This window comes from Barbus barbus (assembly GCF_936440315.1).
Source record: "Barbus barbus genome assembly, chromosome: 25".
Taxonomy (NCBI): domain Eukaryota; kingdom Metazoa; phylum Chordata; class Actinopteri; order Cypriniformes; family Cyprinidae; genus Barbus; species Barbus barbus.
The window spans coordinates 21,008,602-21,031,438 of NC_136753.1; the positions used below are offsets into that span (position 1 = coordinate 21,008,602).

The 22,837-nt window shown below is 38.7% G+C and overlaps 2 protein-coding genes across 3 annotated transcripts in view; both read right to left on the minus strand.

Moving 5' to 3' along the window:
• Nucleotides 1-3,478: 3,478 nt before the first annotated feature.
• LOC306844714 (glycoprotein-N-acetylgalactosamine 3-beta-galactosyltransferase 1-B-like) lies at nt 3,479-14,250 on the minus strand. The gene is made up of 4 exons (XM_079377058.1): nt 13,772-14,250; nt 12,867-13,124; nt 7,373-8,037; nt 3,479-5,970 (listed from the first exon to the last, which is right to left on the minus strand). Exons 2-4 carry the CDS (start codon nt 13,084-13,086, stop codon nt 5,713-5,715), a joined length of 1,143 nt encoding a protein of 380 aa, XP_079233184.1. The 5' UTR covers nt 13,087-13,124; nt 13,772-14,250; the 3' UTR covers nt 3,479-5,712.
• A 2,108-nt stretch (nt 14,251-16,358) lies between these two features.
• Nucleotides 16,359-22,837, minus strand: part of LOC306844701 (protein OS-9-like) — an 11,239-nt gene continuing 4,760 nt past the window's right edge. The window contains exons 7-15 of one of the 2 annotated variants that reach the window (XM_079377035.1): nt 22,075-22,236; nt 21,627-21,736; nt 21,471-21,513; nt 21,260-21,351; nt 20,762-21,028; nt 20,439-20,673; nt 19,638-19,787; nt 18,871-18,980; nt 16,359-17,929 (exon numbers count right to left, since the gene is read on the minus strand). In XM_079377035.1, the coding sequence (XP_079233161.1) occupies nt 17,792-17,929; nt 18,871-18,980; nt 19,638-19,787; nt 20,439-20,673; nt 20,762-21,028; nt 21,260-21,351; nt 21,471-21,513; nt 21,627-21,736; nt 22,075-22,236 (1,307 nt within the window). In that variant the 3' untranslated portion in view covers nt 16,359-17,791. Of the gene's footprint in view, nt 17,930-18,870; nt 18,981-19,637; nt 19,851-20,438; nt 20,674-20,761; nt 21,029-21,259; nt 21,352-21,470; nt 21,514-21,626; nt 21,737-22,074; nt 22,237-22,837 lie in introns of both variants that reach the window. The other variant, XM_079377034.1, reaches the window with a different exon arrangement.

The window sequence follows — 22,837 nt, forward strand, 5'->3', positions numbered from 1 at the left end:
GCACAAATTCAGAAATGCAGATTCGCTTTAACAGCATTGGAAGGGTTTTGATGTTTTGATGCAATATGAATGGTTCTGCTTCATTTCTGACAAATTGTGTTCCCTGTTCATTATATAATTCACTACACATCTCCCAGAGTGCAGAAGCAAATTTCTATGGGCCTTCTTAGTCAACGCAATTTGGCAAAGCTTTGCTCAAACAATGCAACATCTCCAGAGAAAACTCTACTCCTCTTAAGATTTGCATGTCTTTCTCTCTGTTGAGGATCTATAATATGCAAAGTAAACTTTGTAAAGGGAATGTTTACAAAGGAATTTTAGCCAAAGAGCTTTTTTGAGGAAGATCATTAGCATAGTAGGAAAGTATGAGCACGTTCAAACATCTCATAGCAAACATCTCTTTGTAAATAATGGAAATTTACCACAAACAACAACTATTAGATCATACTTAAAGTGGGTGGCGCAAACTCAAGAGTGCTTTTCCTCTTTGAACAGAACAGCACAGAATACTGCAATTTCCATTGCTCTAGCACTTTCACAGAGATTTCCCTAGCTTAATTCACACCATGTATTACTGAATACTCATTGACAAGTAAAGCAATCATGTTTAGTCAAAACCGTAATCATTCCATTAACAATTTCAAAATGTACACAGAATTTGATTAGGAACGAAAATGAGGATAATTTTACATAAAGTGTACATCTGTATGTATTTGTATTTGACTGAGTCACTTCAAAACCATTCAGTTCTATGACAAAAGCAAAAGTAACTTTGTGCTTGGAGTGGTCAAAGGACAAAAGTGGTTTGCACTGCTGCCTATGATTTAACTTTCAGCTTTATCTCAAATCCTATCATACTGGAATAAAATTTGTACGATATACATTTAGTGTGCACTATTTTAAAGGAACACTCCACATTTTTTGGAAATATGCTCATTTTCCAACTCCCCTAGAGTTAAACAGTTGAGTTTTACTGTTTTTTTAATCCATTCAGCCGATCTCCGGGTCTGGCAGTAGCGCTTTTAGCTTTGCATAGATCATTGAATCGGATTAGACCATTAGCATCTCGCTCAAAAATGACCAAAGTGTTTCCATAATTTTCCTATTTAAAGATTGACTCTTCTGTAGTTACATCGTGTACTAAGACTGACATAAAATGAAAGTTGCGATTTTCTAGGCAGATATGGCTAGGAACTATACTCTCATTCAGTGTTTCCCCTATAAATATTTCCAGCAGCGGTGCTGTTACGTGCCGGAGGTTGTTACCAAGCCGCTCGCGGGGGGTCCGAGGGCATGCACCCCCGGATATATATATTTTTTTAATAACCCCTTAAACCATGACTTCTGGCAAGTTTTGTGGATAGAAATGCACATTTTGAGACATACAAACTTGACATTTTTCGATTATTGCAGCCATAGGCGTAATTTACGGGTGGGACGGGTGGGACATGTCCCCACCACTTTTTACCAGGCTCGATATTGTCCCCACCACTTTTAAAAAGTATCTGAAAAATAGAATGCGTAAGGTATATATTAAAGGAAAAGCACCATCTACAAATCGTCACTCTTCATAATCTAATTCATTCATTTAACACATTTTTCCGCCGGTCAGAAGCTTTTCAACGTCCTCAAAGATGAATATTAAGTCTCGTTGTGAAACTATCGCGAGATACGCGATATGCGTCATGGGATATGTAGTTTCCTTTCCCTATAATTAATTAGTCTACAGATCCTGTACCTCTTTTAAAATTTATTTGTAGTCTACAATGTTAATACTGTATTTTAGTCTTAAGGTCTCTGCACACTGAGTCCGAAATTTTCTCATGCGTTTTATCACATTCGCAATCTTAAAAATTCGTCACGCGCACAGAGACCTTGCACACGGAGTCCGATGCGTTTTAATTAATCCGTTGGGGAAAAATTCACAAAACTATACAAAATGTCTTCAAGCAGTGAGGATGATTTTGTTGTCCTCTCTCTTTTTTAAAAAAGAAAAAGAATAAGGAAATATTGGGTCCATCCAATCCTTAGATTGCGCAGAGAGGAAGGAGAGTTCCACCTCCTTATCAAAGAGCTGGATTATCCCGAGAGATTCAAAGTTTATTTCAGGATGTCAGTGCCTCAGTTTGATACTTTGCTAGCGATACTGAATCCACATATTAAAAAGACGACCACCAATTTCCGTGAACCAATTTATCCTGAACAGAGACTGTCTGAGGTATGGACACACAGACACACACACACACACAAACATCGAACTGCGGCATCGGAAAGGTGCGCGCCAGGCATAAAAAAATATAAAATCTTTATATTCTGTATCTTTGTATTCCGCAATTTGTTTGTCATAAAGTGCTCTCTGCTGCAAGACGAAGTGTATTCATTTGTCTGACACTATTTTGGATTTTGGCTTTCGCTTGTACGGTGGCTCTGAATTGTCAAAACACCTTCTCAAAGCATCTCAAAATGCTTTATACGGATGCGAAAAACGCAAAAAATCGAACCCGATCCGAATTTATTTTTTGACGGACGACAATTTCGGAGGCAGTGTGCAAACGTGATTGACAACGTGAGGTCGTATTTATTTTTCAACGTGCGAAAATTTCGGGCAAAAAATTCGGACTCAGTGTGCAATGTGCGTGGCTGCTTCACTAAAAAGCTTCTTATATCACTTCCACACTTTCTTTTGGACATTTTGTTGATGTTTTAACATTTATGCTATAGGTAGCAACATTTACCGTATAGCCTTTACATGTGGGGTGGGGGAGGAAAAAATAGAGCTTTTATAAAAACGTCATAAAAAAAAAAGATTCGTCAAAACAATTTCATTTATTTAATTAATAAAGGTAGTTTAACCATTTTAAACACAAATTAACTCTCATTCATGTTTTACACGAGGTTTTGCGTAGTTCAGGATTGGTTAAATTATTTGATTGGATGAGGAAACATTTTGTGGGCTTGTCTTGGCTCTTGACGTAATGTTGAGCGCGTGCATCGCTTTTAGCAAGTTGTCCGGCTGGTATTAAGAGAAAATTCATTCATTCAAGTAATTCAAAGTGGAATGAATCGTAATACACACACACACACACACACACACACACACACAATTGATTGGGGATTAATGAATACGCTGCAGCCGAGCATTTATCTTGCGTATTTTGATTGATATTAGCTACCCTGGATGTGTTGTGATAAGCAAAACGTAACATTCACATTGTGAATGTTACGTTTTGCTTATTTGGATGTTTATAGACATATTTGTGAATGTGATGCATGTGTACATCAAAGTGAAAATTAAGTGCATTTCCAACTCTGAACTCAGTCCCCAAGTAAATTCAGTTATTAAATAAACAAATAGCAAAACGAGTTGTGCGCTGTCCCCACCACTTTTCAAAGCAAAGTTACGCCACTGATTGCAGCACGTACCTTGAACTGGTCACAAACAAGATTAGGACAGGAGGATTATTCATGTTTTTCTTTTGTGTTAATTTTCAACTGTAAGGTAGAAATAGATAGTGGAAAAATGAAACGGCACAACCCAGAAAAAGATTATTTACAATTTATTGAAAATTTTATCCTAATGGCAAGGGCCACACCCAATCTGTGAGCACTTAATTTTTCTGGGTTTTTCATAGAAGATTCATATCATATAGGGTGTCATATCAGGTGAGTTTTTATTGATCGGATGTTGGGTTATTTTTTTGTGAAAAAAGGTATGTACCAGGTATCTGCATGAAGAGATTTCACTGTGCCTGGAGCTGTAGGTATACAGAAATCACGTCAATATGTCTTAATGAATGAATAATGGATCTGATTAAAATCACCCTATTCAGTGTGGAAAAGTCACGCTCACAGTTCACACTGGAGATTGGTATGCCACAGGATTTCACCCATCTGAAAAATGAATGGTATTTTCAATACCAGTGAAAATTCCCGGTTTTCGGTACCAATTTCGCAGTTCGCTTTCTCCTTTCCACAAGCGCTTGCTCGCTCTCCCGTGGCGTCTGTCGTTGCTATGCAACCATGAACAGAGGAACGCAAAACGAGAGTGCCGCGTCGCTTTCCGCCCGCCCACATTTGAAATATTTGCATATGAACGTGAATGTGAACGGCCCCTTATGGCAACGTGACATTAGCCTAATCAAAAATAATTTCCATTTGTGGCTCTTTCCTCCTTTCTTGTCAACAAGTGGATTCAGAGCCATCGCATTAGCAGCGCCGCCGGTCGCCATGTTTGTGCTTTTAGGTATGTAAGTGAATGACGTGAATGTCGTGATATTACTGATCCTGTTAAGATTTTTGCGCTGCTTAATACATTGTAGGGGAAACACTGCTCATTCCTTCGTCATAATCAAGGAACTTGTTTGCTGCCGTACCGTGGGTGCAGCAGGCGCAATATGACAACGTAGCGCCTGAAAGTAGTCCCCAGCAAGGTAACTAGCTATGATATAGCTGGGGACTACTTTCAGGCGCTGCGTAATATCATTGCGCCTGCTGCATCCACGGTACGGCAGCAAAGTTCCTTGATTATTACGAAGGAATGAGAGTTACCTTACCTTTTCCAGGCACTCGTGAACTATTGGGCCAGCCAACATGATCTTACTAATACGTATTCTTGTAACATTTTTAATGAGGTAGGCCAACTAAAAATGAAAACTTAGTCATCATTTATTCATCCTCATGTTGTTCCAAACCTGTATGAACTTTCTTCTGCTGAACACAAAGGAAGGTATTTTGAAGAACAAAACAATTGCTGGTAGTCATTGAGTATTTTTTTTCCCATACTATACAAGTAAATGTCTACCAGAAACTATTTGGTTACCTACATTCGTCACAATATCTTCTCATAGAAACTCACAGAGGTTTGGAGCAACTTTGGGAAGAGTAAATGATGACAATTTAAATTTTTAGGTGAACTAACCAGTTTCAGAGAAGGGTAATATGCCATTTTGGTGTCAGTTGAAGGACTACATAATGGTTCATTTTTTATTTCGATGTAATCTTAGTCAAAGTAAATTGTGCACGTTCAGCTTTGGCAAAGGTATTGTAGACTGTGTAGAGAAAACCCAACTGGAGCTTGAATGTTTGCAAGCTATAAAAAGCTATGATATAAGCTACACTGTTTAAATATTGTCTAAACTCAATACAAACGTGGTCCGGGGACATATGGAAATGCATGATTTTCCCAGATCAGAGCAGAGGTACTAAATTCAAGGGAATGACCAAATGAAAGGAAAATCAGGGCCCCTTTTTCTTATGGCATTGCTGTTAAATCATACATGGCGGTGTATTTATGATGACAGTGCAGAGCAAACTCATGTTTTTATATAAATAATTTTTTTTAGAAATGAATGCAAAGTATAATGAATGCAGAGGCATCCTCACTTCTGGCCTGAAAATATTACCAAATGTTATTATACTATTAAGGCTCCTACACTCATAACCCAAGAACCACATACTCGCTCTACAAGTCTAAACCTTCATGTCATATAATTCCGCACTGTCATATTTAAACATTCACATACAATTGCATTATTAAGAAGAACACACTCCCAACTATACCAGTTGAACGTATCATGCACACATTTCTGTGGCACAATATAGAAGACATTTCATGATGACACTATCCAAAAAAAACATAAAGCCATCCCAAAAACAGTTCTTTTGGAAGAAGATTTTAAATGTTACTTGTAAAAATTCCTATGCAAAAATGTGCTATAACTTTTCATCATGTTCGTGGGATTTCTTTTCTCCTTCCTTGTCTTCTGCGCCCAGCTTTTCCTCTATGTCTCCGATTTCCATTTTGTCTGGGACTGGGGCATTTAAGGCTTGTATGATACTGGGCTCAGGGGGCTGATAGCGGTATTTGTAGCCAAAGGCACGCAAGTGGTAAGTGTAGTATTCCAGCAGGTACATGTGTGATGCATCCATATAGTGGAAAGAAACAGCCAGGTCTGAGCAACACTGTGGGCCCTGAGAAAAACAGAGAGAAAGAATATATTATTATATGAATACATATAACCAGTAACTGCGTACTCGCCATGTTGTTTTTAATTTTAATGAAGTATTGATAGGTTTTTTTAGGCAGTTCCAATGAAAGTGGACTGCGTTTTTTAATATTAATAAAAAGCATCATGAAGTTATAATAAAAATATTATATAGACTGATTATAATACATTAAATCACACCGAGCTGGTTCTGGCTCAAGGAAACAGTTGCAGCATTTACTGGAAGATTTTTAGGGAAAAAAGACTTACATTCAAGTCAGTTCCTGACTCTAACTTCGAATTTAAAATCGCCATTCAAATCAATGACTTTTATGGTTTTTAGCATTCTCTTGAAGCAAAAACATTTTGGTCCCCATTCAGTGTAACAGAATGGAAAAAAGCCCATATTATGCAAATATTTTTGTGTTCAATGAAAAAATAACTATCAGAAACATCTAATGAGTTTGGTGACGTTCAGTATGTGTAAACTATGAAAAAAAAAAAATCCCTTTGTGTTCCAAGCAAAAAAAATATAAATAAATAATAATAAAAAAAAAAAATACACTTTTGAATGAAAACAAGGGTTAATACTGCAAATAATGACAGAATTTTCTTTACTTTTTAAAACTCAACTATGAGCTAGTCTTTTCTCATTTTTAATTTCACCAGGCAACAGTGCTTAAAGTAAAAAGTGCCAGCACAAATGCACTCAGTAGACTGATCTGTGCCAAAACAAACTTGTGCACACTAGGCCTGCAGTGACACAGGGATTAGTGGCTTTGACTTGAAACTCTCATAGCAAATGTTCTTGTGCGTCATTTATTTAAATAGGATGTAAGTAAAGGGTGAGATTCACACTCTCAGTGTGCAATAAATGCAAACGTAAAAAGACTGAAGTCTGATTCTTCACCTTTAATACAACTCTCTTCTACACAGGGAGCATCTTAATTTGAAAAAGTCATAATGCCACAAAAGTAGCGAGATATTTTCTTCTGTATTGTGATGTACATCCAAGTTTTACAGATCATAAAAAACTGTAGGACTGGCGCTCAGTTGTTGACTGGACGGAGGCAGATCTGAATGCAAACTTACAGTCGACCGCAAAAAAGGGGTGTGGTTAAGCTGACAAAATGAAGTCTGTCATATGTCACCAGAGAGAAACCTGTCTTTTCACTGGAAGATTTGATTATTCACTGGCTATTTGATAAAAAAAAAAAAAGAGGAAATAAAAGGTATGCATGGATAAACTGTTCTCAATACATGATACTCCAAGCAAAAAACTAAAATATTGATGAAGGAGACTACTGGAGCCTATGATGCCGTCCAGGTAGGGAGCTTACTAGGTTTTAGAATAGATCTCAGGCAATCTTCACTGAATTTGGACTCACCTGCACAATGGGGTAATAACAGTAGTTCCAATACCAGAAGGCCTTAGAAAATGTGCCAGTGAGATGGGACTCTGGTACGAAAGGATGGAATGTCTCTCTTTCCAAGGTGTCTCTGGAGTCTCCTGCCACAACGCCTATCTTCTCCATACACTTACCCAGAGCTAGGTCCTCTACTGAGCTAGTGTGAGTGCAGACTTTGGTGCGAAAGCCCTCCACAAACCTCCTCAGAGCCTCTTTGCTAAGCACGTAACCAGCGCCGCCACTCATGTAGCCCTGTTTTACATACGGCTTAAACCGCCGGCCAAAATACAGCGGGTCCTCTGGAGAGTGGCTGGCCAGTATCCAGCGCAGGTTGTCGACGACCACATAAGTGTCGTCATCCGCTTTGAGGAACCAGTCTGCCTCATCTCCGTGCTTTTCCATGACGTAGTGGAAAGCACGAATGGTTTTCCAGTACAGCTGATCCCGACCTTCCTTGGTGTTTAGGCCAACCGTAGGAAAATCAGGGTCGTCCACAGAGCTTATGAAGACCACAATGTTGCAGTGGCGACTCCACGTGGCTTTCACGTGCCGAGCTTTCTTCTCAAGGTTATTAGGGCCGGTCATGACCCAACACAAAATGCGCACATGCTTATAGAGAGCATCAGCCAGAGTGCCATCCTCACCTATGAGAGACAATGATTACTCAAAAAAAAAGTCAAAACAAACCAAAATCACATGCTACAAAGTAGACAAGAATATTTTGAATGTGAATAATGCTAGTGAGAATAAAAATTCATTTGTCAAAATGCAGGACCTTTTAAAGTGATAGTTTACTGAAAAATTCAAATTCTTGTCATTTTGTCAATCTAATGTCATTCCAAAGCAATAAGACACTAGTTAATCTTCTGTAACATAAATGAAGATTGTTTTTTGTTTTCTCATTATTTTTTCCATCCACTGAAAGCATCAAAAAGATGACACTTTAAAAGTTATTCAAATTAATTGTGCTGTTTTGTCTTCTTAAATTGAAGTGTAAATATTTTTTTCATATTCACATATAAACATTGGTCAATGCACATACAAAGAGCACATCAAATATTGTCACTGCCGAATAAAGCCCCTTTTCCACCGCAGGAACTTTACCCAGGAACTAGGGACTTTGGGCCGGTACTCGTTGTGTTTCCACTGCAGGAACCAGGATCTAAATCATTGGTCTCAAACTCAATTCCTGGAGGGCCACAGCTCTGCACACTTTAGCTGCAACCCTAATCAAACACACCTGATCCAGCTAATCAAGGTCTTCAGGATCACTAGAAACTTCCAAGCAGGTGTGAGTTGGAGGTGGTTGGAGCTAATCTCTGCAGAGCTGTGGCCATCCAGGAATTGAGTTTGAGACTATTGATCTAAATAAAGTTCCGGGTACAAATTTGCCCCTCAAAAAGTACCTGCTCGCGAGATAGTATTTTTTCAAAAGTCCGGAACTTTCGGGGGCGGGACTTGGGCGCTGAGCATGCTGATTGGTTGAGTTCTGCAGTACTGTATTTCAACCCCCATATTCTCATAATTTTTTTAAATATTACTGTTATTGTGTCATGAAATGTAGTTTTAAAAGTATTTCAGGCGAGAATGTAGTTGTTTAAAACTCAAATCTGTGGTTTATTTATAAAGACAGTGCCTATTTGAAAATGTGCTTCGCCGATTTCGGAGACGTATGCTCCATGCGATCAACGGGCGCTCAGTGCTCATGTATCCCACTGAGAGGAGCATAACCTCGGCTAGTCCTTCTGACATTTGCCGCTGGCTCTGATGTCTCTGTAGTGGTATACAGGTACTTCTAAAAAAAAAATTTATATCGTGAAAAAGGTCAATATTTTTTGTCACTCATTTCAGAAAGTGAAACCCATTTATTATATAGATTCATTACACAGAGTGAAATATTTCAAGCCTTTATTTCTTGAAAGTTTGATGATTATGGCTTACAGATAATGAAAACCCAAAATTCAGTGTCTCAGAAAATTGGAATATTACATAAGATCAATAAAAAAAAAGGATATTTTAAACAGAAATGTCAGGCTTCTGAAAAGTATGTTCATTTCTATGCACTCAGTACTTGGATGGGCCTCCTTTTGCATGAATTACTGCATCAATGCGGCGTGGCATGGAGACAATCAGCCTGTGGCACTGCTCAGGAGTAATGGAAGCAGAGGTTGCTTTGATAGCGGCCTTAAGGTCATCTGCATTGTTGGGTCTGGTGTCTCTCATCTTCCTCTTGACACCAGACCCAACAATGCAGATGACCTGAAGGCCGCTGGACCTGAAACTCGCCTGACCTGAACCCCATAGAGAATCCATGGGGTTCAGGTCAGGTGAGTTTGCTGGCTAATCAAGCACAGTAACACCATGGTCATTCAACCAGCTTTTGGCACCTTTGGCAGTGTGGGCAGGTGCCAAGTCCTGCTGGAAAATGAAATAATCTCCATAAAGCTTGTCAGCAGAAGGAAGCATGAAGTGCTCTAAAATTTCCTGGTAGACGCTGCGTTGACTGTGGACTTCAGAAAACACAGTGGACCAACACCAGCAGATGACATGGCAGCCCAAATCATCACTGACTGTGGAAACTTCACACTGGACTTCAAGCAACATGGATTCTGTGCCTCTCCACTCTTCCTCCAGACTCTGGGACCTTGATTTCCAAATTAAATGCAAAATTTACTTTCATCTGAAAAGAGGACTTTGGAACACTGAGCAACAGTCCAGTTCTTTTTCTCCACAGCCCAGGTAAGATGCTTCTGACGTTGTCTCTGGTTCAGAAGTGGCTTGGTAGCCCTTTTCCTGAAGACATCTGAGCGTGGCGACTCGATGCACTGACTCCAGCTTCAGTCCACTCCTTGTGAAGCTCTCACAAGTGTTTGAATCAGCTTTGCTTGACAGTATTCTCAAGCTTGTGGTCATCCCTGTTGCTTGTGCACCTTTTCCTACCCAGATTCTTCCTTCCAGTCAACTTTGCATTTAATATGCTTTGATACAGCACTCTGTAAACAGCCACACCTTCCAGTAATGACCCTCTGTGACTTACCCTCTTTGTGGAGGGCGTCAATGTTCGTCTTCTGGATCATTGCCAAGTCAGCAGTCTTCCCCATTATTGTGGTTTCAAAGAACAAGAGCTACTCGGAATTTATACTGTAGGGATGGTCATTAATTGAAACTCAAATATAAATATTCTAATATTTTGAAATACTGATTTTTGACTTTCATTAGCTGTAAGCTCTAATCATCAAAATTAAAACAAAAAAACTTTTTAAGTGTTTTACTTTAAATGTAATGAATTAAAGTATATGAAAGTTTCACTTTTTGAAACAAGTTACAAGATAAAAATTTTCAAAAGAAAACTTTTTCACGATATTCAAATTTTTTACCTGTAATTCACTGGTATAGTGATATCATTCGCTTTGGGGAAATCTAACAGGTAATCTTTGGTCTTTATTATTATTAAAATGAAAAGAGGCAATGCTGTTTGATGTAATATTTCGTTTCATTGTAATGTACTGGAAGTTGTGGCCTAATGGTTTGAGTAGGTTGCGAATCTAAAGGTTGCGAGTTCGAGTCTCAGGTCCGGCAGGAATTGTAGGTGGGGGGGAGTGAATGTACAGCATTCTCTCCACCCTCAATACCACGACTGAGGTTTCCCTTGAGCAAGGCACCGAACCCCAAACTGCTCCCCGGTGTGTGTAAAATGGCAGCATAAATGGCTGCCCAATGCTCCGGGTGTGTTCACAGTGTGTGTGTGTACTTTGGATAGGTTAATTACAGAGCACAAAGAGTATGGGTAACCATACTTGGCCACATGTCACATCACTTTCATTCCCTGAACTACATTTCCGCAGCTATATTAATGTTTAAATGAAAATCAAAAGAGGCAGTGGTGTTTGATATCATATTTCTTTCTATTGTAAATACAGTGAGGAAAATTGCAGTAGCCGAGGCGAGCTGACCGATGTTATCAAGTACGCTGCTCTTTGCAGAATTACCAGACTCGCAAAGTCTGAACTACCGAAGATGCAAGTCTGAAATTTGTGTACTTGCTATTGAGAAACACGTCAGCAGACTATTTACCTATTCTTTTCAGTATTTTAGACCATGATGGAAACGCAGAAATCAACAGGTCTGGGGTAAAAAAAAAATAATTCCTGGGACAAATTGTTCCAGGTAATTTTGGTGAAAAAGCAGCTTAAAATGTGCAGAAATATCGGCTACCTCAATATGCTTCCTCAGATTTGATGGTGAACTTTTGAAGCCAGACATTTATATAATACAAATAAATACGACCTCACGTTGTGTCAATCACGTTTGCACACTGCCTCCGAAACTTTCGTCCGTGAAAAAAAATTCAGATCAGGTTCGATTTTTTGCGTTTTCGCATCCGTAGCATGCATTTTAATAGGAAAGGATGGGGAATACGGAAAAACGAAAATTTCGTACTCAGTGTGCAATGGCCTTAAGGGTGTGAGTAAATGACGGATTTTTTTTGTTCTGGCGAAATTAACCCTTTAAAATGAAGCCTAAAGGCTTTTAAAAATTTTGATAAACACTTAAGAAATAATTTTCTAGGAAGTACGGAGTACTATTATCTGTTTAAATTTATGTCACATATTTATTCATAAAATCAGCATCTGGTAGTCCAAAGTTTATTACTTTTGGGATAGTTTACTGATAACCAACTGCCGATAAACCTTTCTGTAAACTTTAACAAGGACAACACATCAGATGTGAGCCCAAAATTAAAAGTAAAGTCCATCTCTCCAGGGAGTATACACAGTCAGACGCAAACATGCCCATAAAGAGTTCCTCACACATAGAAGCTTTGAACAGGTTAAATGTTTGTTCAATTGTAATAGCAGGGTGTGATATTATATCCACAAATCATATCAATAAAAGGGTGTAAAAGCTGAAGCACTGTGTCTGGCATCTGGCACTACCTGTTTTAACAAACCTCTTTTGGGAATGCCTTTATTTGTGGTATTGAAAAAAATGACATTCACAGATACTTGTTTTTTGTGGATCATAAGACTTGACAACAACATTTCTAAAAGAAAATTGAATATGACTGTTTGTAACAGTTTCCAACGAAACCATGCAAAACAAGCTGTATAATTAATAAATAAATATTTAAGTTATTCTAGCCCAATACATACAATTACCTTATAGTAAATATGCTTAAGGAGAAAAAAACTAAGATTCAAATTCTGCCGTCATTTACACAGCTCATGTTGTACCAAACCTGTATAACTTGATTTGCTACTATTCACTTACATTTCATGTTTTGCCATTCTGCCTATTATCTTCTTTCAGGTGCCACATAAGTCATAAAGGTTTGGATAATTTCTGGCCGATTGACTGATTGATTTAATATACACTGTGGCACTTTGTAGATAAAGAGTTTCACTTGTAGTGCTCATACTATTAATATATTGTGTCTACTGCTGATGAGTATTAGTTTCTACATTATATTTACCCGTATGGTGAGGATGGTTGAGGTTGAAGAGAGCCGACCTCTCTTTCTTCCAGTTCTTGTTTTCTTCTTCAATCATCTCCAGCAGGCTTTTCTCGTGGGCCTCGGGTTCAACAGACCCCAAGTTCCGCGTGAACTCAACCTGACGCAGGAGTACGTACAGGGTGCACGTGCCCACCACAAAGCCCACGTAGAACGCGGAGCGCGCGCCGAGAGCTTTCATCACGAGCTCTGAATGTTGAGAGTCTCACCTCAGAGTGACTAGAAGACCGACAGAAACACAAAAACACTAACTACTGCCAGCAGAGGTTGGAGCAGTGTTTGTCAAACCTGTCATTAGGCTACGTTCACGATTCAGAGCTCATTAATAATAAAGAAAAAAAAAAAAAAAAAACATCGGAAATAAGCCCGGTGTTATGTACGTGCAGTCTGCGTGACAGCAGCTTCGTATGATTGATTATGATAAGAGAGCAGCATGCGTCGTCATACCAGGAAACAACTGATGACAGCTAAAAGTCTTCACTGGAAAATTATGCTGGATTAAATTGTTTACATTGGGAAATTAGTTTAAGTACAGACAACACTATCAGACGTTGTGTAATTGTTTACTAGCACAATAGTAGTGAACTAAGGGGGCCTAATTGTATTAAAATAACTAAACCCTAAAATGTTCAGACGAAATACACCATATAGCGACAACTGTTCAATCATCAACTGTTGCTTTAGTTATTATCGACGAACATACAACTTTTGAATTACAAAATTAATGGAAGGTTATTTTAATCTATAAACACCCCCCTATTTCTGACAACAAAAAAGTTTCCAAACAGGCAGCTTTGCCATGATTACAGCAGAAGTACCAGAGCAAATCTTTTAGCCTTTCTTGGGTAACAAGGTGACAATCTTACCAGTCAGCTTATTTCCTCCATAACAGAAGTGAGAAAAACCGCAGGATTCGGCACCGAGGCCATTTCTGTCCATCTCAGAGCTAGCATAACAGTATAGCTGTGGTTTTCAACTTAAATCTAACAGCCTTATCGGATACATCGGCTTCAAAGTCATGTCCTGGCTATTTTCTGACCTATACAAATTTAGGGGATAATATTAGGCTTTACTTCAAGCTAACTAGCAACATTCTTCCTATGTTAACTGAATGTTGTTCACCAAGTAAAAGCCAGAGATATGGGGGCGGTTCAGTTCCGTATTATACGGAATCATATAATCAGTTCCCTTTTCAGAGGTACTCCCTGTCAAACTTTATTTCGTGGACAGTGACACACACCCATCCCACTAAGTTGTGCCGCTTTTATTTATAAAAAAAAAAAAAGAAAGAAAAGAAGAGGAAATCTTTTCGACCACAACATTCTCGAAACGCTTGAAGAACTGTGAAGTATGAACTGTGAACTGTTCGCGTCAAGACACACGGAAGCGCATTTGATTGGACGGATCGACTGTCAATCTTAGGCTAAACGATGATGTCATCTGAACGGCGAGTTATGATTGGACCACATGGATCCAACCGTGGAACACGTTCCAGCAAGCGACGGCAGGGAGCCAAAAGAATCACATCGAGAAAAGTTTTAAAGATTCTTGTGATCTACGACAAGCCAAGCCGGTTGTAAAAGGGGGAAGGGTTGAAAGCGTTAAAGTCGTGTCGTGTCGTGTCTGCTTCCTCAAATGCTTAGGAGCATAACCCTATGCGAAAATTAACAAAACGTACATAAGTTATTTTAATAACCTTTTTTTTTTTTTTCAAATCAAGCATTATTTATAACTGATGTATCCAAATAATCAATGTTGTTAAATCATTTATTACTTATTAATGTATGGTTCTTATAATAATCCTAATCATATATTCATATTCAAATATTGTGATTAATTTATGTTTATCTTTTATTTTGTTTGATTTATGTTTTTATATAGTATTTGTAGTATTCTCCAAAAATATGTAGCCTATGTTATGCACATTTTATATATGTTTGAAAGTTACAGCTTCACTGGTGTTTTGTTGGATATTGGACATCTTTCAACTACTGCCTACTGAGTAATGTTTCTCAGAATTAGTCATTAATGGTACTAGATGTTCTTTTCTAGAATCTGTGTTGTTGTCATATGTAAAATATGATGCTAAATATGCTACATTTTTTCTAAAGATATGGAAAGCATGTCTAACCACACATCTATTTTTAACCGCAACATTTGACTGGTCACTATGACCTAGCCTAACCTGACCTGTAGTGGATAGCCTACAACAAAATGCGACATAATGAATAAGTCTATTTGACTTTTTACATTTAGTTATTTAGCAGACACTTTTATCCAAAGGGACTTACATATGAGGACAACAGAAGCAATCAAAACCAACAAAAGAGCAACAATATGCAAGCGCTATGACAAGGTAGTACACATAGCAAGTGTTTATATATATATATATATATATATATATATATATAAAGAAAACAAGTAGATAGAATAAAAAAAAGGAAGCTAGTGTTAGAGGGTCAGATACAAAGAAGACTAATAAATCAAAGAAGACAGACAGATAAAACAGAATTAGAATAGAGAGTGCTAGAGTTAGAGGGTTAAATGAAGATGGAAGAGATGTTTTTAGCCGTTTCTTGAAGATGGGTACGTATTCAGCTGCTTGGCTTGAGTTGGGCAGGTCATTCCACCAAGAGGGAACAGTTAATGAAAAAGTCTGTGAAAGTGATTTTGTGCCTCTTTGGGATGGTACAATAATGCATCGTTCACTTGGAGAACGCAAGCTTCTAGAGGGCACATAGGTCTGAAGTACTGAATTTAGGTAAAGGGGTGCAGAGCCAGTGGTAGTTTTGTAGGCAAACATTAATTCCTTGATCTTCATGTGAGCAGCTATTGGTAGCCAGTGCAAACTGATGAACAGGTGTGTGACGTACGCTCTTTTAGGTTCATTAAAGTGCATATTGCAGGTTAAAAAAAAAAATCAAATTAATATATAACCTGAAAATATCATATGAACCGTTAATGCAGGATTTGAAAATGTTTTACAAAGCGTGAGGGCACAAATTTATATGAAAAGTGACGGGTAGCCACAAATAAATAAATGTATGGGAAACATCCCACAGCACGACAACCTGAGCCCAACTTCATTACTCATCGCTTTAACTGCGTTTGTAGCTGGTGCCACTAACCAGACCGATAAACAAACACAGACCGGAAGTTAACCTCAGGCCCAGGCACGTGCGCCCGATGAAACCGTCTAATAGTCATTTACTCGACTCCCTGGATCTCACTAGAGCAAAAACCAAATCTAACTTTTAATTTGAAAGCTGTCAGAAACGGGGAATATTTTGTACTTTAATGATTGTATGTTAACTTATTTATATGAATATGCTAGCTGTTTATATTACACTAACAATAAAATTGTGACGAGAATGAAAAGGCGTTTTGCCACAATGATCAGAAGACAAGATGTGAGCTTGTAATTTAAAAGTGTGAGACCTTCAAGGCTACTTAAAATTGTTTAAACCTATGAATTATTATATTTATTGTAGACCACAGCATATCGTACATTTTATTGTTCAGTCATCTTTCCCACGCAATGCATTTTTAACAGGTTTCTGAGAAACGTTTCTTTAGTAGTACCAAAATGTACAGTTGTGCATCTCGTGGTGACCTTTGAAAACCCAAAGCTGCTGTAAGCGATTTTTCTGAGCCACTGAAAATTTGACCCAGCGTTCCGCAGTTTAGACAAACAAGTAGTCCCGCCCCAAACGTATGCCACCAGGTTCCGATTGGCTAACAAGCATGGGCCGCCATCATTCTTTTTCTTTATTTTACTGTTTTCCAAATACAGGGGCTCTCACAAAGACAGTGCGATGACATCTCAAGACATATTTCAGTGGTATCTGTGTTTTATTTATTTTTTGGATAAATTGCTTACTGCAGCTTTAACCACTCACAAAAGGGCAAGTGTGCTTACATTAGAAAATAGAAACTGAAAGTATGCCTTAAATTATCAGAAATTATAACATATCAAATGCTGTAGCAAAATTATTTACAACTGACTAAAGTATGATCAAAACATTTACAACAAAAAGAGCCCTTGTCTGCTGGCGACATGAAAGCACTGGCTAAATGCAGTAGATTCCAAATGTTTGGCAACAGTTTTCGTCCAAGTTTTAAACTAAACTTTGCATCTTATATTTGGGCTGTCTGCACAAACAAACAAAAATTGAGACAAAACTGAAGCAGTACACTAAATTATTTGCTTAGGGCAGAGTCAGGCTCAGGATTTGTTGGAGAAAGTAGCTTTAGACGTTTCCCACGGTTGTGAACCTGTGGCCAAACAATATTTGCAAAACAAAACAAAACATATGAATTATGTGCCAGAACAAAATAGTGGCAGGACACTGCTTCAATTTGCATTACATTGGCTAATCTTTCATTCAATTTGCATCGTCAAGCTCTACTGTGAATATCAAAGGCATCCATTGAATCCAGATTTTCTGATATTCAAGAGCAACCAACGCAAACACAATCAATGTTTGTCCAGAGATGAGAAAATGTTAGTTCACACTGCTTTGCTAAACAAACTTTGGCATGCATGAGCACTGATGTTTTGTCTGCATGTAAGAGAGAAGAAAGATCTGTGTCACAGCCTGTCACACACAGACATGAACCGCAACACAACTGAAATGTGTGTATTTGTATATTTGTTTTAAAAAATCCAATATTGAAATCAAGCAAGATATAAACCACTCACAGATGCTCATACAGAATAATCAGAATTCATGGCAGTGGACTGAACTCCTCACAGGGCTCACACAACTTGGCTGAGAGAGCAATTTGGTTGTGATGCATGAGACGACCACGTTATAAATTTATAGTTCAGAGAACGCTGGCTGCCCTTCTTCGGGTTAACAGTGCTTGAGAGAAGAGGAAATGTCTCAAAAGTCTGCTTCATCAGAATCACTGTTTCCTGTGGACTGGCTCTCTTCCTGTTTTTCTCCCCAGACAAATTTGTAGTTATTCTCCAGCTCTTGCTGTCTCTTTTGCTCTTTATACACTTCTTCCGTACCTCCCGTCTGCACACAAGAGAGTAAACACCAATTTATTTACCTGTTGAATCAGTGTAAGAAACGAGGACATTTTTCCTTAACAGACACTGAAATGTACAATATATAGGGTGTTTATATTATAAGGGTCACATCACACATTTTTTTATTATTTAAACTCACAATAATAAAATTTTTTGCTTGCATCTTAAATTGTAGTCATAAGGTAATTTCTTCCTTTTCTCTGCCCTATTTTTTTTTTGCCGCTTTGCCTTTAATATTTGCCTTTAAATGCCACCTTCTAATATTTACTTGTTGAACAATGGGTTTTCTGTTGGGTTCAGAATAAAATTCTGTAAAAAGTAAGTATTACATTGTTCACAAAACAATCCGTGCTGAAATCTGCAGTTTGCAATATTGGGATTCTTCAGAAAATACGCAAAGTTTCAGGTGCTAACACAGCTAAAAACAGCACAAGGTCTGACCAACTTTCCCACATCCCACTGTTATTATTAACTGTTAAGGTGTGGTCAGGTGTGAAATTTCACAGGCGATAGTCAGTCATTTAAATAGAAATCTGCACAAAAAATTCCCTGAATTTACCGCATTTACATTAGAAAGCTGCTTGTTTAGAAAGTGACTTCTGTGCGAGTTTGCTTTATGCATCGCTGCACCATTTACAATGGACCTTCTTACCCTCCAAATTTCACTGAAATTTCACAAATGTGATCACATGATAAATAATAGTATCTATGAAGCTTTCTTTTTAGTACCTCACTGTGACCAGGTTTGGAATACTGAAGATGTCTCACTGATGGGTAAATGTGAGCATGCCACGTTTTTTTTATAGTGCAATGAACTCTTATCTCAAAAGATGACGAAAACTTGATTCTATAAGACCGCTTTAGTGAACTTGCAGGTAGGCGTTGCTTTTTACATGTTAAAGTATAGTTGTATGTATAGGTTCATACCAGAAGGTTGATGAGAAGCTCTCTAAATGATTTTGTATCCTCTTCAGTGAGCCACTGGTCTCCTGCTTCCTCTGTGGTTTTACGGGTTAAAATCTTCACCTCAATCTTTCCTGAAAAACAGGCCCAAAAATCCTTAGTCATCACCCAAGTACATTAACATAAGTATATTGTAAGTCTAACAATAGACAAAATAAAAAAACGATTATTTTTCATTCCCATACACACAGTTGGTAGAAGAAATAAATAGTGACAGAAATGATGCATGCAGAGATGGTAATAAAGGCTGTGGAATGCATAAAAGACAAACAAAATGCTGTCATACTCCTCAATTTCTGTCAGCCTAAACATCATTTCTACTCCAAAACCAGAAAAACTGGAGCAACAGCCACCACCCTCTACTGACAAACATGAGTGCACACACATCCTTTAATGTTGTTTTCTTTCAAATCCATTCTTAAGGCTGAAAAAGACCTCCTCCACCTTTCTCTGCAGCCACGCAAGCCAGCATCAAGGGAAAAACAAAATCACTGGCATCTAAAAGAATCGTGAAGCACGTACGTCTAGATGTGTTTTAGTGGAATAGAGCCAAAGTGAAGAAAAGTTGCTTATTTGAGGAAATAAGTTACTCAGAGCAAAGCCCAGGCAGAAGAATAGTTCAAGATTTCAGGATGAAAGATAAAGTCTTCGCTCAACTCACAAAGACACACACACACACACACAGGGAAATAAGAATACTTAGGGGTGTGTGTTAGTGTGTTCTGGCCTACCTTCGGCCTTGATGCCGGCTCTCTCTAGCTGCTCTTTGACCACTTCCTGAATCTGCTGCCACTGGGGGTCGCCCTCGCCCAGTTCCTTCACCTTCACACCCCCCTCATCATCATCATCGTTGCCCCCGGTAACCGCTCCTGCAGCCACACCTCCGCCCACCTTATACTTAGTCACCCTGACTTTTACCTGCTCGCCACTGCTGCCCACTTGGGCTTGGGTGATGAGAGATAGAGGGAAGGGGAGGTTACCGCAGAGACAGCGGAAAATTCCCCCTCCCTATTTTATGTATTATAGTCTCTCTCTAACAACATCAATAGCACAACAGAATGACACTGTGTAGTATAAGTGTTAGTGGTGACAATGATTTAGTATACAGATAAAGTATACAGTGAGCCCACAAAGTATTTGGATGCAAGCATTCAAAAGGTTGGTGTCAGTTTTTTTTAACGCAAGGATAGATTCATTTGTCAAAAGTGACCATAAAAAAAAAAAAAGATAATTTTACAAAAGAGTATAATAAATAAATAATAATAATAATAATAATGATGATAATATATATACACTGAGCAAAATTATAAACGCAACACTTTTGTTTTTGCCCCCATTTTCCATGAGCTGGATTCAAAGATCTAAAACTTTTTCTATGTACACAAAAGGCCTATTTCTCAAATATTGTTCACAAATCTGTGCTAGTGAGCACTTCTCCAAAGACGGAAGTTACAAGCAATTTAATGAGCCATTCATTCTACCATCTGTTCATTCATGCACCTGTTCACTCAGCAACCGTTCTGTATATTTACCTGGTGTTTTGGGAACCAGGTTTGGGCTGCCAGGAGAAGGGCCTCCCTCTGTCTTATGCTGTGAGTGAGTGTTTTTATGCATGTCTGTATTTTTTTCTGTTTCTGGTTCACTCTCATGTCCGGTCTTGTCTTCAAGACGGTCCAGAAGTTTCCCCAGTGTGTTCTCTAGAGTTTGCGTAGTCTGAGTGCGATCAAACTCGCCCTTAAGACCTTCGTTCTCTAACTCCTGCTGAGCCTGGGAGATAAAACACAATAGAATATATTCACTGCCAAGTCTTATGGCTGATTTTACATGAGCAGGCTGGAACAGTAATAACTCATACTTCCTCTATGATGTTGTCGAACTCTTTCTGCATCTCTTCTTTTATCTCCTCTATCTTTGCGGAGGGAACGGACAGATCTGCCATCTCATCCTCAAACTCCTGCAGCAATCTTTCATCCTCATCCTCATCCCTTTCCTCTTCCTCTACCTCTACCTCCACCTCCACCTCCCTTCCTGCTGCCCTCTCTTCTCTTTTCTCCTCCTCCTCCTCCTCCTCTCTCTTCTCAGATGACTGCTGGCTCTCTTTTTCCAGCTCGGCTTTCCTGTTCTGAACATAGAGCACATAAATTAATGGTCAATCGATACGTGTTTTCAATGGGTGAGTGGCTTTTTACTTGACACAGTGTCTTCGAAACACTTTATGGCAGGATATTCTGAAAAACATTATGCAATGACCATAGGCGATCTTGTCATTTTTGCCAATATTCTCCAGACGGCAAGATGTTGGCTGACAAATCAGCTTCTGTCAAAGCCTGTGCACAGACTAAAAAATACTTACTTTTTGGTTGCTCTCTCTGAGATGCTGTACAAATTTCATGAGGTCTGCAGGATCTGTGATGATTTTAAAATTAAATTTTTCCTCTCCAAATACTAAAGAGAAAAAGAAAGATGAACAAAATGTACTGCTTTAATTTAGGACAACTTGATTGATGCTATAATCGTAAACAGACTTAAACAAGGTCTATTTAAACTCTGATTAATTGTCTTACTGTCATTTTCATGTAATTGGCTGTCCTGAGGCTCCTGAGGGTCCTGTAAGACAGTTGTAAAAAATGGTTATGATCAGTGTTTATTAAACAAGCGTAAAGGCAATAGAAATATGGTTTATATTACAGACTGAAGAGGTGCTTTAAATAATGCTATACCTCTGAGTCCGATGTGCTTGACTCTGTGCTTGCTGGTTTGGTAACACCGTCCCAGAAGTCCTTGTCCTCAGGCTCTTCACTCACTGGGCCCACCTCAGCTACTTCACCCTCTATTAACACACAATCATGCACACACAAATGCCATACTGTTTGAATGCTGCACAGAAGCTGCTCACAAAACAAAAGAGAGAAATCTAAATAAAGAAAGTAAAACCAAGACAAAAAAAGACTAACCTGGAGAAAATACAAATGTGTGTAATATAAATGAACAGTAATGGTAACGTTAATATTACATACATAAATATGCAAAAACAAGCATCACTTCTCACCACCTCAATGTCACATTTACACCGCGCCACCCAATGTATTCATTTGTAACTGCATGATTTAGGCTAGGGATTCAGAGAGATTGTGGTTGGATAAACAAATCAAATCACTGCATGCTAACCTTTTGTTTCTGACTCTGAAAGTGGAGGCTCATCTGATTTGACTGCAGGATTCACATCGGTTTTGTCGTTCTGCAATCCTTTGTTCTTGTCATCCTTGGACAGAATTTCATCCAGGTTCTTGAGCTCCTCTGAGATCTGCTCCACTTTACGTTTAGTGTCAGCTGGAGAAAGAAGGAGAGAGAGATAGAAAGAGAAATGTCAATGAGCTAAAAATAATGCATCAATTAGAGCAGCGGTTTTCAACTCCAGTCCTCGCGCCCACTCGCTCTGCACATTTTGTATGTTTCTCTCGTCACTTCAGACCTTTGTTCTATTCGACCATAAGTGCCCTGCGAAGTGGACTTCACAGGATATTCCACCATGATTCCAGTTCGAAGCGAGCGTATATATTATGCATTCCATTCAAAGGGCATTGAAGTCTGCGAGACGTGAATTTAAATTGTATTTATTTACAGAGGTATATTTTGTCACACTTCACTAGTAAGTTTCGTCTGTGTGTTATGGCGCTGGCGGTGGCTTAGCGCAAATCCGTGAATAAATCAGTGAGTAAATAAGTTCCTAAGTGAAGTAAACGTCAAAGGATTTCTCATGCTTAGGGAGTAGGGACCAATGAACCAACTGTGTAGGGAGCATGTCAATCGGAACACAGTTCATTCATGTAACTCTCTTCTTATGAGCTGATGATCTGAATCAGGTGTGTTAAACAACATAGACATGCAAAATGTGCAGAGCGGGTGGGGGGGGGGGGGGGGGGGGGGTGCG

Coding starts and splice junctions, on each gene's coding strand:
- LOC306844714 (XM_079377058.1), bottom strand. CDS start 13,086: ATGAAAGCTCTCGGCGCGCGCTCCGCGTTCTACGTGGGCTTTGTGGTG. Junction 8,038..12,866: donor CAACCATCCTCACCATACGG/GTAAATATAATG, acceptor TGTCTCTCATAG/GTGAGGATGGCACTCTGGCT. Junction 5,971..7,372: donor GTTATTACCCCATTGTGCAG/GTGAGTCCAAAT, acceptor TGTTTTTCTCAG/GGCCCACAGTGTTGCTCAGA.